Below are 15,911 nucleotides of genomic sequence, written 5' to 3'. Positions count from 1 at the left end.
AGCTTTGTTCTCCACACAGTCACAAAATGTTTCAGTAGCAGTTGAATGTGGAATATTATCCTCCAGACAGGGAGAGAAATTTTAGGAAATAGAATGTCTTTCCAAAAATTTGGCAAACTTTTCCTCTATCTCCTTGGCTTCATCCTGCCCATCCCTGAGTATGGAATTTTGATGAGACTAACCAAAGCCATGCCCAGAGGTGGGGACATTTGTCCACAGTGTGTTCTAGCTTTTCAGTAGGGAGGGGTGGGAGGGATGTCAGGGAATTAACCAGGGACCTCAATGCCTCCCCCCACCTTTTACTCCTTCCCCTGGGGAAATCTATTACTAATTTGTTTGTTTCTCCAGCTTTATTGCAACATAATTGACTTATAATGTTGTGTAAGTTTAAGGTATCTGCTGCTGTTGCTTAGCCACTTCAGTCTTGTCCAACTCTGTGTGACCCTATGGACCGTAACCCTCCAGGCTCCTCTGTCCATGGAATTCTCCAGGCAAGACTACTGGAGTGGGTTGCCATTCCCTCCTCAAGGGGATCTTCCCAACCCAGGAATTGAACCCAGATCTCCTGCACTGTAGACAGATTCTTTACCACTGAGCCACCAGGGAAGCTTGAGTTTAAGGTATACAGCTTGTTAATTTGATACACTTATAATTTGCAAGAGGATTATCACTATAGTGATCTAAAGCCTATATTGTCTGTGTGTGCTCAGTTGCTAAGTCTTTTCCGACTCTTTTCTACCCCAAGGACATAGCCCGCCAGGCTTCTCTGTCCATGGTATTCTCCAGGCAAGAACATTAGAGTGGGTTGCCATTCCCTTCTCCAGGGGATCTTCCTGACCCAGGGATCATGCCCTCTGCAGTGGAAGCACTGAATCTTAACCAATGGACCAAGGAAGTCCCAAGTTCTCCTTTAGACTCAGTGGCTCTGGGTGGATTTCTATCACCTTCCATGGTAAGAGCCCTAGTATACATACTTACTGATAGGCATGAATGCTTGACTTCAGGAGAGTAAATGCTTAAACAAAGTACAAGAAGCAAGCAGAGCAAGAGGTAAATTTAAATAGAAGAAGCCACAAGTAGTTTGGTGTTTATCAGAGTGTAAATGTCAAGACAAGAAGCAGTAAGAGATGAGGCTAATTAAGTAGACAGAAATCTGATCGTGGGACCTGGATGTAGTTTGCAAAGGACTTTGGACTTGATAATGTATCTGCTCATTCTACAGGATTATAAATAGGTGTTAGGGAGAGGGTGTGTAAACTATGCAACAGTTAGTTGCTTAGTTGTGTCCGACTCTTTGTGAGCCCATGAACTGGAGCCTGCCAATCTCCTGTGTCCATGGGATTCTCCAGGCAAGAATACTGGTGTGGGTTGCCATTTTCTTCTCCAAAACTATACAATAAATACTAGTAATTAAGAGTTTCTTAACCTGGGTGTTAAAGGCAGGGTTCGATTGTCCCTGCTGCTGCTAAGTCGCTTCAGTCGTGTCCGACTCTGTGCGACCCCATAGACGGCAGCCCACCAGGCTCCCCCGTCCCTGAGATTCTCCAGGCAAAAACACTGGAATGGGTTGCCATTTCCTTCTTCAATGCATTAAAGTGAAAAGTGAAAGTGAAGACGCTCAGTCGTATCCGACTCTTAGCGACCCCATGGACTGCAGCCTACCAGGCTCCTCCGTTCATGGGATTTTCCAGGCAAGGGTGACCCTCTAAAATAGCATGAAAAAAATCTGTGGGTGTGTACAGGTTTATTTGTCTTTGTTTCCGTTATGGAAAAGGTCCCTAACTTTCATCACATATTAACGGAGTTCCCGACCCCCAAAAAAATGTATGAACAAGCTTTTTCAGGAATTACTGGCTTCAAAATCCATGCAAATCTCAATTCCCTTCTAATTTCCTCACAACGCTTAAAAACTGTTGAGCACAAAGAAAATGCTCCATAACTGTTTGGTTGGACACGGTCTTAAGAGGGGACTTTCCTGTGGGATCATGAAAAGATGTAAGGAGATAATATAGACCTTGTTATAGAGATTTTGACCGGGAATATTGGATGTGACATTCATCGTTTTATCGACTTGGGCAGCCACCCAAGATCTGCAGGTTCTCGGAAGCGTCACCCTAGGCACCGCCGCTATCCCCTAAAGCCAACTCCAAGCATCCAAGTCTTCTCACCCGCAAGTGCAGCGACTACAAGTCCCAGGATGCTTCGCTCTCGGAGCCTGAGCGAGGGCGGGGCGGATCCCCGCAGTGACGTAACCGACCAGGGCTGTGCCCAGGCAGGGCGGGGCGAAGGGGCGGGTCGGGGAGGCGACCGAGCGCGCTGGTGCTGATGCAGGATGGCTGAGCTCGCAGGAGCCCGGGAGGTCTGAGTAGGGAGAGGCTGGCTCCCTGCGCATCGCCTCGTCCGCCCGCCGCGTGGTCGTGGGCAGGTGGGCCTGGGGCGCAGCGCAGGGTCAGGAAAGGCAGGTCTGCAGCCGGCTGGGCCAAAGGTTAATAGGCTGCCCACCTACAAGGTGTCGGAGCGGCCGGAGCTGCCCAGCCAGCCGAGTTCGCGATGACCTGCTGAGAAGCGTCGTCTAGGCTGCGGGAGGCGGCCTTGTTGGGGGCGGTGCGGTTCTCAACCACTCTCCCTCGTTGTGCCGAACCGCGGCCCCCCACCCATCCCTGCGCCCCCTCCCTGCCGCCGGCCGAGATGGCGGATCCAGCCGAATGCAGCATCAAAGTGATGTGCCGGTTCCGGCCACTAAACGAAGCAGAGATCCTCCGCGGGGACAAATTCATCCCCAAATTTAAAGGCGAGGAGACCGTGGTGATCGGGGTAAGTGGCTGTGAAGTCTGGCCTCCCTGATGCTTCGCGCCCCAGCCCGATGCCCCAGGCCGGGCAGAGATGCTCGGGCAGCCCCTTTGGACATCCCTTGGGAGCTGCCCTCTAGGGTGGACTTGAAGAGAATCCCCCACCCTGTAGTTCCCTCCTGGGCGAGTTGAGGGTCGACTGGAGGCCCCGGGGCGGCCCCAGGTGGCGGCGGAGGGGGTAGGGGGCGAGCAAGGGTTCGGCGCCGCCATTGTTATTGGGGTGGGGGCCCGAGTGGGTCTATTGTTCCCCGCCCTGGCCAAGTCGCGTGGGTAGTGTGTTCGCGTTATCCTCAAGCTCAGACTCCCCTTAAAGTATGAGCTCTGTAACCCACAAATGATTCCAGGTATCGTTTTGATTTATCGAGCACTTTGCCTCTTCTCACAGTTTTGGTAAAAGAAGGAAAAAAGCTACTGGAAAAATCCTAGCCTCTGCACCGAGCTCCCACAGCCGTGTCGAATTGGCTCCCCGCGGTGTTTCACCTTGCTCTGCACGCGGAAGGCGGGGGCTGGGGGAACACTGGTGGCCTCTCCCGGAGGCTTCGTATGTCTCCTCTTGCTTCCTCTCAACCCAGGCTGTCCTGACTTGGACCTCGAGTCTCACTCTTCCCCGGTGGGGCGACCCCCACCTGGTGTCCGCAGACCCTCGGGTGTGTTTCATGTTGGGCGGTGAGGAGGCTGTACGCCCACCCGCATCTGTGGGACCGGGGGTCCCAAACGAAGCCAAATAGCCTCTGTACTCAAAGAACAAGTTACTTTGTGTGGCTGGGGCCCCCTCGCTTTTGATCTCCCTTCCCAAGTTTCCCTTCCCCAGACTTGGCTCCATTTCTGCAGCGCGGCCGCTGGTGCGGGGAGGGAATACCTTTGGGTTTTAGTTCTTAAAGGAATATGTCAAATGAAATAAACCAGCTTTCCCCGCCCCCACCCCCTCCCTTCCCCCTCCTCTGTTCCCAGCGTGTGTAGCTGACGGTACCCTCTTTGTATGCGAGTCCCGTGGGGAGGGACCGAGTTAATGGGAGCCTCCCGATCCCCGCTGACACGTTCCTGGCAGCCTGCTCGAGGCTGCTGATGCAGCCTTCCCGGCCTCAGCATTGATTAAATGATGTCATCCCGATTACTGAGCATGCTCAGACTACCCCCTCCCTCCTATTTTCCCCCAGTGGCTGGGGTATTTAGGTCAAGTGATTGACAGGTGACAGTTTACTTAGGGTCTCTGCTGGAGTCAGGTCGACTCTTCTTAAGCACCAGAGGCAGACATTTGCCTGCCCAAACAGTCCCAGCATCTTTGCCAAGGTTGTGCCGCAGTCCTTGTGAAGGGCCCCAGGGACTAGCAGGTGCTGGTCGAAGCGGAAGGCAGGCTTTCTTTGCAAGGCAGGCTTTCTCTGCGGAAGGAGACCAGAGGCAAGGCTCCGGCATTGCCAAAGGACTTCATCGTGTACCTGCCTTAGAAAGGCATTTCCTCTTGAAGACCTCCTCTCCTCCTCATTTTCACAGTCATCAGAAAACCGTGACCTCCAAATGCTATGGGGGTGGTCGTTCATTCTGAGAGCTGGCCTGAGGGGCTAGGAAGGAGGGGTTTTCTATCTGCTTTGTGTTAAATTGAAGGAAAGATGTATGCTACAATTATTGATGAGGAAGAAAATTCTATACTTGATGGCTGACATTGGATAGTGACGTATCTATGGATAGTAGCTTGTTGGTTACACATCTAAGCTGGGGTCAGCCTACAGGGCGATTTGCTGTTTCCTGAGCCAGCTTGTGGTTTGGATAGAGTGGGAGTTACTGGGGACATCTAGCCCTGCCCCTTGTCTGGTAACGGTTTTTTAACCAATAATTGTTCAGTCCTAGAACATGTTCTGGTGACCCTATGTTTTCAGAGGTTTTAAAGAGAGGCTCAAGCTGTTTCTTTTCTTTCTCCTCCTCTCCCTCCTACTCCACCTTCTTCCTTTCCATGCTCTTCTCTTTCTCCGTCTTCTAAGGGTGACATACCAGAACTAGTGAAGTGGAGTAATAAATCATCCCTTTGATCTGTGTGCAAGGCAGAGATCCTTAATTTTATGGTTATCCTTCCTTAATTTTATGACACTACTAAAGTATATTAAACAAATGGTTGTGGATGCGAATACACATGTAGCTCTTCAACTGTAAATCTGGGGTAAATTGAAAATTTTTTTATCTTACTATAATCCTTTAGTACAACACTTTTCAGTTTTCTTTAAGATAAATTTTTCTTTGAAATAAAGCATTCATATAGAAAATAAGTGTATATAGCTTTTCTTTTTTTATATAAAGTAAACACTCCCGTAACCACCTCTTAGGCTAGGAACCAGACATTTTCAGGACCCCCGAAGTCCCTCCCAGTCACTAACTCCCTGTGCCTCAGAATAACTGCTATTTTGACTTTTAGTTGTTTTTTTTTTTTTAAGCTTTAGATCCATAAAACCACACAGTATGTTCACCTCTTTGTGTGAGTTCTTGTGTTCAACATGATGGTTGTCAAATTGGTCCACGTTGTGATGTGTGGCTGCAGTTGGTTCATCCTCATTGACCTGTAGTATCTTATATGAATATACCACAATTTATTTATCCAGTAACTGTTGGTAGTAACTGTTTGGGTAGTTTCCACTTCGAGGCTAATATAGATGGAGCGGCTATGAACATTCTTTTATGTATCTTTCAGTGAGTTTGGTACAGAACCGAAGACTGCCAAATGCTGAAGGGTGTTGGGACTTGAGTTGGCATGTGCTAGGACCCTTCCCATTCCTACTTAGAAATGTGTAACTAAAGGGAGTGACAGTTCTTGCAGCCTGTATCATCCTTTGTCGTCTGAGTAGAAGGCTCCCAGGTCAATTCAATTGGAACCCGCCCACCTGGCTCGGGTGCCGGTGGAGGCTCTCTTAGGTGGGCTCTCCCCTCCTTGCAGGGCCATAGATTGTGGGGATGACCAAAGAAGCCCAGAACCCAACAGAGATGAATGAAGAATGAATTTCTGTGCAGTTAACTGTGAGTCCAAATTCAGAATCTCAGAAATTCTTTTTTTGTTTTTGAAACTGGGGTGATTGTTTTTCCTTTAAAGTCTTGTTCATTTCTTGTGGAGATGTATGCTGAGAGGAAGATTTTGCAGATGGGGTTCCTAGATTTCTCTTTTTTTAAGAAATGTCATCTTGAAGTACGTGCTTAGTCACTCAGTCGTGTCTGACTCTTTGTGACGCCATGGGTTGTAGCCCACCAGGCTCCTCTGTCCATGGGATTCTCCAGGCAAGAGAACTGGAATGGGTTGCCATACCCTTCTCCAGGGGATCTTCCTGACTCAGAGCTCGAACCCAGGTCTCCTGCATTGCAGGCTGATGTTTTACCGCCTGAACCACCAGGGGTAAAGCTTGAAGAGATTCTCTCTCTCATTCTTGCTTTTCTCCCCCGTGCTCCTGTGCAGAACTTTCTTTCCCTCACTGCCCCAGCCACAGTTTCTTCCACTGCGAACTCTTGTAGCTTTCATTTTGTATGTGATCTCATAATTTTTTGCCTTAGATGATCATTTTTTAATTTTTAAGAGATTCTTATTTATTTTACAAATTTTTGTTTATTTTTGGCTGTGCAGGGTCTTTGTAGCTGTGTGTGGGTTTCCTCTGGTTGCAGAGAGTGGTAGCTTCTCTTGTTGAGTACGAGCTCTAGCGCAGGTGCTCAGTGGTCATGGTGAGTGGGCTTAGTTGCTCTGAGGCATGTGGAGCCTTCCCTGACCAGGGATTGAACACTTGTCCCCTGCATTGGCAGGCAGATCCTTATCCACTACGCCACCAGAAGTCCCTCAGATTATTATTAATTTTGATCCCGTGTCTAATGACATTGTAAAGCAGGTGTAGAGCCAAGACCCATTCATGTTTTGCTTCTTGTACTTCTCAGGGTGTTACCCACAGAAGGCACTTAATAAATATTTATTGATCTCTTTGTTGAATCTAGAAGTCTTTACCTTGGTGTATTTTAATGACTTTATGGACTTTTCATTGACTGTAGGCTATGGGGAGTAGTTAAAAATAATTTTAAAGAGATGTGCTATGTGCTATCTCTTAAATGTCTTGGTAAAGAACTGTATTCAACCTTGTTAAAAATTAGGTCTGCTAATAACACTTGTGATGAGCTAGAAGTGGAGGGTGGGGGTGAGGGGCACCACATTAATTCTTTCAGAGAAAAATATTGGATTTAGAGCATTTCTCAGAACACTTCTTCATTAACTGCTAAAAATCCTAGTGAGTCATCCATTACTTTGAGTTCTGCCTGTTGGTTTTGATGTATCTGCATTGATGGAACTCTGTCTTGAGAGAGTTCTCAGTAGGTTTCTTTGAAATGGACTTTCGCATGTCAGTTTTGGGCTTTCCTCTTGTTTGCACTCCTGGGAAAGCAGGTCTTGTTAACCAAGGGTGCCTCCCCTGAGGCAGTGTAAGTTTTGACTTGTTTGAAAGCCAAAGCAAAATATTAGCCACAAACCCTGAGCTGGCCTTTGGCGTGGAAAGTGGCCTTAGGCTCCAGGAGATTAGATTAGTTCTGGTCAGTGGATGGGTAGGGAAGTCAGGGGTGGGGGCAGAAACCAAATTCCAAGCCTGAGTTACTGTTGTGGAGATTATGGGCTGAAGATGTCAAGAAATATGGCCAGAATTTTTCTTTCTGTCTGTAGTCATGATTTTTAAAGGCAAGAATATTTTAAAATTTATACAGAGTAAAATGACTCTTTTTGGTTATAGTTCTATTGTAGGGGATGTGAAAAATACATAGAATTGTGTAGCAATGCTGTATTAGTTTTCTGTTGCTGCTGTAACAAATTATCACAAATTTGAAGGCTTAAAATGATACAAATGTATTATCACACAGTTTCCATACGTCATGTGGACAAAGAATGTCGCCTGCAGTTGGTGGTGCACCCTGAGGGGAATTCAGGACAGAGGAAAAAGGATACTGGTTCTGGATAGTTAAGATTCATATCAAAGGAATGTTTTCAATTAGTCCAGACTCTTCCATCTTCCCATACACAGAAAAGCACTAAAATCATTAACTTGAGATGTCTGTTTTTTGTGATTAGCAGTAATCTTTTGAAGTTCCACTACTTATTTTCTTTTTTCCTTTAACCCCCTTCAAAACCTCCTGTATATCCTGGCTCCTTTCTTACTCTTTAGAACAGTCCCTCAGAGCTATCTGACAGGCTGCCATCTCCTGCTCTAATCCTCAGTAAATGCCTTACATAAAACATAATTCTCAACTTTTAGGTTGTGCTTTTTTTTTTTTTTCAGTCAACCGAAGTCCATCAAGTCAGCTGGTTTCTCTGCTTAGAGTCTTACAAGGTCAAGACCAAGGTGTTGACAGGACCATGTTCTTTTCTGGAGGATCTGGAAGAAAATCCATTTCTTTGCTCATTCAGGTTTTGGCAGAATTTGGTCCTTGTGGTTGTAGGATTGAGGTCCCGTCCCCTTGCTGGCTGTCAGCCTGGGGCTGTTCCTAGCTGCTAGAGGCCACTCTCAGGTCCTGGCCGTATGGCCCCCTTCCTATACCTTAAGAGCCAAGGGTGGATTGATCCCCTCTCATGCTTCAAATCCCTTCTGTCTCTTCTTCCATGGCATATCTTTCTCACTGACTCCTCTGCCTCCCTATTCCACTTTTCAGGGCCCATCTGGTTACAGTGAGCCCAGCCAGATAATATGGGATGATGTCCCTATTATAAGGTCATCTGATTAGCAATCAGTTTAATTTGCGAATTTCCTTTCATCCTGTAACTTTCATATATTCACAAGTTTAGTGTAGACATCTTTTGAACCATTATTCTACCTACCATATACCACCATACTCAAGATACACAACAGTTTCATCACTCAAAAAAACAAAACCAAACCCCAAAATCTCTCATGTCATCCCTCTGTAATCAAACCTTCTCCCCTCTCTTAACCTCTGGCAACCACTTATCTCTTCTTCTTCCACATAACTTTGCCTTTTCCAGATTGTCATAAAAATGGAATCATAAATTTAAGTATCTTTCTGAGATTGAGTCCATTGAGGTTTAGGTTGTTGTTCCATGTATCAATAGTTTATTCCTTAAAAAAAAAGTTCATTACTTTTTATTGCTTAATGGTATTCCTTTATACAAGTATATCACAATTTGTTTATCCATTCATGTGTTGAAGGACATTTGGGTTGTTTCCAGTCTGAGATGATTGTGAATAAAGCTACTATAAACCTTTACATATGGGTTCTTGTGTGAGTATACATTTTTATTTCTCTTGGGTAATCAGCCGGGAGTGGGATTACTAGATCATACCATAACTGTATGTTTAACTCTAAGAAATGGCCAGTTTTCCAATGTGGCTTAAACTAAAAAGTGGTAATATTTTATGCCAGACTTTTTAAAGAGGATATTCATCACTGTGTCTAAGTGAATATTAACAGTAGTGTTTAATAGTGTGGAGATATGTTCTTCCTAAATTTGGAAGTGTTTACATCACCTGAAAATGAATTCGTGGTTTCCTGTAAACCTGCCCTCTGAAATCCTGGAATGAGTGAACACAAGAGAGTAATTATAATCTGGCTTGTGTCGCTGGAGGTTCCTCTTGTTTATGGTGAGCACGCAGTTGGTGCTAAAATAAAGGATTGGGGTTGGTAGAGGCATTGGGGAGAGTCAGATGGAATTGCCTATGAATTTACTAGCTCACTGTGGGGCTTTTTTCAGGTTGCTTAACTTTCCTGGGGCTCAGTTTGGTCATATTTCAAGTGGAGATAATTACTTAACTCACAGGATTGTTGGAATGAAATGAAATGAAGTGGTCAAAACAGGGTCTGGCACAGAGAAAATGCTCAGCATATGCTAATTATCTCTCACGTTCCTCTTCCTCTTGTAGGTCTCCTCATTTTCAGAATTAGCCTTGCCCCCCAAAATTACCACCCTTAATTCTGGCTAGCCCCTGAAAATGCTTCTTGCATCCTTGTTTCCTACCCACTAGTTCACACCATTCTTATCTGTGGAATTCCTGACCTTCAGAAGGCAGAGCTCAGGTTCCATTTACGTACTGTATCAGCTGTTCCTGTTGTCTGCAGTGATCACATATTGGTGTGTGCATGTGCATGTGCGCTTGTGTGAATATCCTCCTCGTGTAAATTACAAGCTTCTTAGAAGCAGAAGCTGTTTTTTTTTTTTTTTTTAACATCTTTGTGCTTTTTACTGTCGTTGTCAAGTTGCTTAGTAAGTGTATCTTGATTGACAGTTCTGTCTTCCGCTGTTTCCTTGCCTAGAATCAAGTCTCGCTAAATGCCAATTTCTGCATTTCCTTGAATAACTTGGGCATCACTGGGGATTTCCCTCTGCCTCCACCTGTGCTTCCCTGGCCCGACTCCCTGGTTTAATGACAGGGTTTTGCCTCCTTGACTTTTCTCCTCCCTTTAGAATAGGAAACTTCCCCCACCTTTGGGCTCCCTTTAGTGCCTGTCTCAGATTTCTCACCTGTGTCTCCTTATTAAACAAGCAAAAACAAAACTACCTACTCCCTAATGATTTCTCTTGAGTTAAAAAAGAATAGCTCCTTGACAGATCCAATTTCACCTGATTTCTCTCAGGTTTTCCATAAAGTCCTATCTTTGTGGCCGAGAAAGCTCCTCCCTTAACCTACTTGCTGCGTATCCACCAAGGTCCTTTTACAAGGAAGAAAGCTGTTGAGTGTGTGGTTATTTGAAAATAATGCAGAACTTGAGAGAAAATAGAGTTGTAAATTCATTCTACTATCCCCAACACCAAACTTGGACGCAAGGCAGACAGCCCAGGACCAACTTCCCAGCTCTATGACTTCTTCGCTTTATGTACTTAGACACATGGCCACACCACACTAAGTTCCAGTTTCCTGGCCTGTGAAATATGGATGATAACACTCTCCACCTTGTAGGATCCTTGTGATGGTTACATGAGCTGATGCGTATAGATTGCCGAGTATGGTGCCAGGTTCAGAAAATGTACGCTGTGAGAAGACCCACAGTGGTTATTTCTCTGCACGTTTGTCAGATTAACTAGGTTTTAGAAAGCTTAAGACCCTTCATAGGTTCCCTGGTATCTTCAGGTTGTGTTAAAGAAAAAATTATTCTCACATTTGTAAATACAGTAAGGAAGACTATTATAGTACGGGTTGATACTGTTCCAGTAGGGGAGAGAAATCAGGGTCAATTTCAAGTACAAGGGGAGCAGGTTGGTGGGGTGCATAGGTGGAAGGACAGTCACTAAGAGAGATGTGAAAAGTATGGGGGATTCTTGGTACAGGCAGGCCAGATATAAAGCTTTTAAGATACAAGCATTGAAGTATCTGGGGTGATGAGGTATTGATGGTGAATGGGGCAGATTCTCTCTAAACTGCTTTAGGAGGAGTCTTGCTCACACTGGACTCTGCAAGGACAGACATGGAAGTCCAAGTTCAAGGCCCAGTTGAGAAGAGGGCTCAGAGGAGCCTGATTAAAATATGGTCAAGGAGAGAGTCTTGGTCGTTTGGAACCCAGATTCTTCAGGGGCGCATCCGTAGACCTTCCATACTCTGGGCCCAGGTACCTTCCTAGCCTCACCCTTTATCTTGTGTTCATCTGTGGTTCTATTCCCCTAGGTTTCTCAATGCCCTTCTCCACCACAGCTGACCACACCCCACACACCTGGGATAACCATCCCTAAATTGTACCTGCACGGCATTAGACTAAACCCCTTGCAGGTCAGGAAGACTTATTGCCATTTCAGTTCCTGGACTAGCACTTGGAACAGAGTAGTTGCTCAGTATAAGATGTCTTTTGAACAAAGTGAAAGAATGCTGACCTTCCTAAACTGTCTGATGTCCAAGCTTAGGGTATTTTTCTTGGATTTTTATCTTTGACCTCTGTCCAGCTCTGGTGACTTTTTCCCTACTTTGACCATCTTCATCATTTTGTTGTTATTGTCTTGAAAGAATAGTTTTCTCTGGGGTCCTGATATATGCTCATTGAAAAAAGACTCAGACCAAGACTCAGACCATACAGAAAAATATGAAGGAGAAGGTAAAAAGCACTTTTAATTTTATGAACTAGAAAACATCATTGTTAACATCTTATTGTTTATTCCAGCTCTTTTCTACTTTATAGAAAACACATTTTGTTTTAAAATGAAGATACAGTTTTATAAAGTCTGCTTTAAAAGCCACCATTTTACACAATGGTATACCTCAGACATCACCATTTATTAAAGATTATATATAATTTCATTATGTGTCTAAAGTGAAAGTGAAAGTCTCTCAGTCGTGTCCGACTCTTTGCAATCCCATGGACTGTAGCCTGCCAGGCTCTTCTGTCCATAAAATTCTCCAGGTAAGAATACTGGAGTGGGTTGCCATGCCTTCCTCCAGGAGATATTCCCAACCCAGGAATTGAACCCAGGTCTCCTAAGTAATACTTTATTTTCCACTGATAGTCATTTGATTTTGTTTTCTTTTTCTATTATAAACAAAGGTGTGATAAACATCAGTTTATCAGTACATATCTCTTTGTATCCTTGCCCAATTTTTTGTTAGAATACATTCCTAGGATTGAGATTTCTGGCTAAAAGGATATAGCTGATTTTAAGGTATCCACGGGTTTTCAGAGGGAGCAACTTAGAGATGGTGAATTGTCTTCTATTTTATATCCTCACTTCTTTGCCCACCCCATAGAGTTGGTGCCAGTTTGTTTCATAAGGCATCCCTTCATACCAGAGCTAAATTAAATTCTCACCAAGAGTGTGTACTTTGTCATGCACTGTTAACCCACAAATCCAGGACATGACAATGCCTTCAGACTTCTAATGTAAACCATAGGTTTTTGTAGGCTGTCTCTTGTCAGGTTCAGTATCCTAAAGGATGTTGTTTCTTGGAGGTGATCAAAAGCTAACTCTCTTGAGACAGAGAGAGATAGAGGTCAAGATTGTGTGCTTTCTTCTTGGAGCTAATAGTGAACGGCCTGTCATACCTTCGGGCAACAGTAAGTTGAGAAGGGATATAATAGCCCTCCCAAAAAAGCCCTGAAAAGAGCTTTTTACCACCTTCTCCTTTGATTACTAGGTACTCAGAAAAAATATAAAATTTCAAGCACACACCGAAGTGGAAAGAATATCAAAATGTACCCCCATGAGTCTGTCAACCAGTTTCAGCTGTCATCAACAGATGAGCTAATCTTATTTTGCTATATGCTATATACCTCTAACCTTTTCTCCCCAAATGGCTCAATTATTTTAAAGTGAAATCTCACGTCACATTATTTTATCCCTGAACTTTAGTATTTGTGCTGCCTAAGTGAGTACTATTTTATCCCTAAACTTTTGATATCTCTAAAAGATCAGGACTCTTAAAACCACAATAACATTATCTCAACTAAAATGTGCACAATTCCGTAATGTCTGATACCCAGACAAGTTCTCCGCATTGCCTCTTAAGTTTCTTCTACAGTTGTGTTTGCTCAAATCAGAGTACTAGGTACCATAGACTACAAGTGTGGAGAAAAAGAAAAGCTTGTCCATACTGACCCTGAAAGAAGAGGGAGGGAGGCTTCTGCTCTAGAATCATGTGTGGCCGTGGAGACGCACACTGAGCATTCAGGGCTAATCAAGATTTCCAGCCTGTCTTCCTTAACAGTGGTCACGCCATAGTTATGCTTTTTAATAAACCAACTCCACCATTGCAGTGTCACCCAGAAAAGCTGTTTAAAGAGCTGCATGCCTTATAGCTCTCCCTCACCCCTACTCTCCCATTGTTTTAGTTGACTTGTATAAATGTCAAGAAAGCAGGCAGATGTGTTACTCATTTGTTTTCCAAGCTCAGTACTCACCCTTATAAAATTGGTGTGTGTGTGTGTGTGTGTTCAGTCCTGACTGACTCTTTGCGACCCCGTGGACTGTAGCCTGCCAGGCTTCTCTGTCCATGGGATTTTCCAGGCAAGAATACTGGAGTGAGTTGCCATTTCCTCCTCCAGGGGATCTTCCTGACCCAGGCATCACACCTGAGTCTCTTCTATCTCTTGCACTGGCAGGCGGATTCCTTACCAGTTGGCCACCTGAGAAGCTCCATAGAATTGTTGCCAAGTACATTTAGAGCAGTTCTTTTAGGTGTGTCTTGGTATGTTACTATTTACTATCTTGTCAGTCAATGGACTGACAATCCTTTATGTGAATTGGATACAGGAACATAAATCCAGAGAGGTGAAGGGAACATGTGTAAGTGAGAAGAGAATTCAGTGCAACACAGTACTTTAAGGAAAAAGGTTTGAAGTTCTCTTTTTATATTTTTTTAAAAATTCCTTTTATTCCTGTATCCCCCTTTTCTTATAAAAAAAGGGAGTTGGGTTGGAGAAAAAGTGCAAATAAAAACCAAATCCAATGATTGAGACTTTAACTTCTCTGACTGCAGAGTATGGTCTTGAGAGCTGCTGATCAATAATGTTATTTTAGAAGCATGTTGTTTAAAGAGCTTGGTTACGCAATTCTCGGTTGGCAAATCTCAGGGAGTCTCCCCAGGCTCTCTGACAAGAGCCATCCCTCCCACTTCTAGGTTTCATTTTGCCTCAAGGGGAAATGAAGAACAGCCCGCTTCAGTCCTCTGAGGAGGTTACATCATAGTTTTTTACTGACGACCTGTCTGGTACCTCACTCCACTGAGATTGTTGACTTTCATCTGGGAACACGGGTAAACAACTCCATCTGACGTCAGAAACTTGGGGGAGTCTTGGGGGAAGGGAATTCTGTTCTTCTTTCATAGCACCCCCAGCTCCAGAGAGAGGAACAAGTGCCCATTTGATTGGTCAGTGTCCAAAGCTCTGTTGTTCCTGGTTACTGGTGGCAAGATCCCGTGGGTAGCATTCAGCTCCTTCCCGTGTCTGCCTCTGGTAAGCTGACCCCTGCAGGGTCTGGCTTCCCGGGCTGGCTCCCAGGAACTGGCTATTTTTCCATCTCAGCATCACCCACTGCTGAATGGATAAGTAGTCTGGACCCACAGATTCAGGCTCATGTGGGCTGGTCTCAAGGTTCAGAACAGGTTGGGCTGTGGGAGGGTCGGGTGGTGGGGTGAGGAAAGTAGGAAGACCACATAAGCCTTCTTGCTGGAGACTGGCCAGGTTTGACATTGGGTTGATGCATCCTACCACCCATCAGGTGGTACTTGGATGCCTGCTCTGTTCCTGTTCCTGTGTGGCGCAAACTTACCCACCCAGAAGGGGGAAGACTCTTAGGCAGAAGACTCTTAGGTGAGGCTTTTGGCATTCCAGGACCCCTGCTACTAATGTCATCACGGTAGCATTGAAACTATCTTCTAACTACTAATGGTTTGTTGATATAATATTTGTGAAAGTAGACTTTAGAAGGGAAGTGCTTAGCTCTTTAGTAATAATTACTAAACAACACAACCTACTAATTATCTGCTCAGACAAGTGGGGAAAAAACACCAAAGTACTATATCCTAGAGTAACGCTTGCTTGTGTGCGTTGTTAAATTTTCCTTAATGAATATGGCTCTTGGAAAAGACTGGCTTGAGGATGTATTTTTTTTTCCATTGGAATATAGTTGATTTACAATGTTATGTTAATTTCTACAGTACAGCAAAGTGATGCATATATTCTGTATATGCTCACCCTCTGTGAGGGCCCACACTCTATCTGTGGAGTGTGCTTCTCTCTGAATCTGAATAAATCCACTTCTTACCTATCACTTTGTCTCTCACTGATGTCTTTCTACAATGAGCATCAAGAACCTGAGCTTCATTAGGTCCTTAAACCAGATACCATGGGTTTTAGCTGGGTTTGAGTCCCACCCATGTGGGTTCAGGTCCCAAGCAGGGTTTTGGCTGGGTTCGAGTCCCAGCACATGGGTTCAAGTCCCAACCTGAGGTAAATGGTTTCACTTGTAAAATATTCTCTTTGTCTTTGTTTTCTCTAGATTACTGTGATGAATTTAGATTTGGCGGAAGAGGGCTGTTTTACGGATATTCTTCAGTCTGTGGCTTCATTTTGAAATATTCTAAGGTTTAGAATACTTCTCTGTGAAGTATTTCTTCAAATACTGAATCTGTCTTA

General features: G+C 44.6%; 1 protein-coding gene across 3 annotated transcripts in view; it reads left to right on the top strand.

The window, feature by feature from the left end:
- The first annotated feature begins 2,253 nt into the window (after window positions 1-2,253).
- Window positions 2,254-15,911, top strand: part of KIF5C (kinesin family member 5C) — a 160,240-nt gene continuing 146,582 nt past the window's right edge. For all 3 annotated transcript variants that reach the window (XM_061438385.1, XM_061438386.1, XM_061438390.1), the window contains exon 1: window positions 2,254-2,814. In XM_061438385.1, coding sequence (XP_061294369.1) covers window positions 2,689-2,814 — 126 coding nt within the window. In that variant the 5' untranslated portion in view covers window positions 2,254-2,688. The remainder of the gene's footprint in view (window positions 2,815-15,911) is intronic.

The sequence above is a fragment of the Bos javanicus genome, chromosome 2 (genome assembly GCF_032452875.1).
Source record: "Bos javanicus breed banteng chromosome 2, ARS-OSU_banteng_1.0, whole genome shotgun sequence".
NCBI classification, from domain to species: Eukaryota; Metazoa; Chordata; class Mammalia; order Artiodactyla; family Bovidae; genus Bos; species Bos javanicus.
This window is presented reverse-complemented; position numbering and strand designations above follow the sequence as displayed.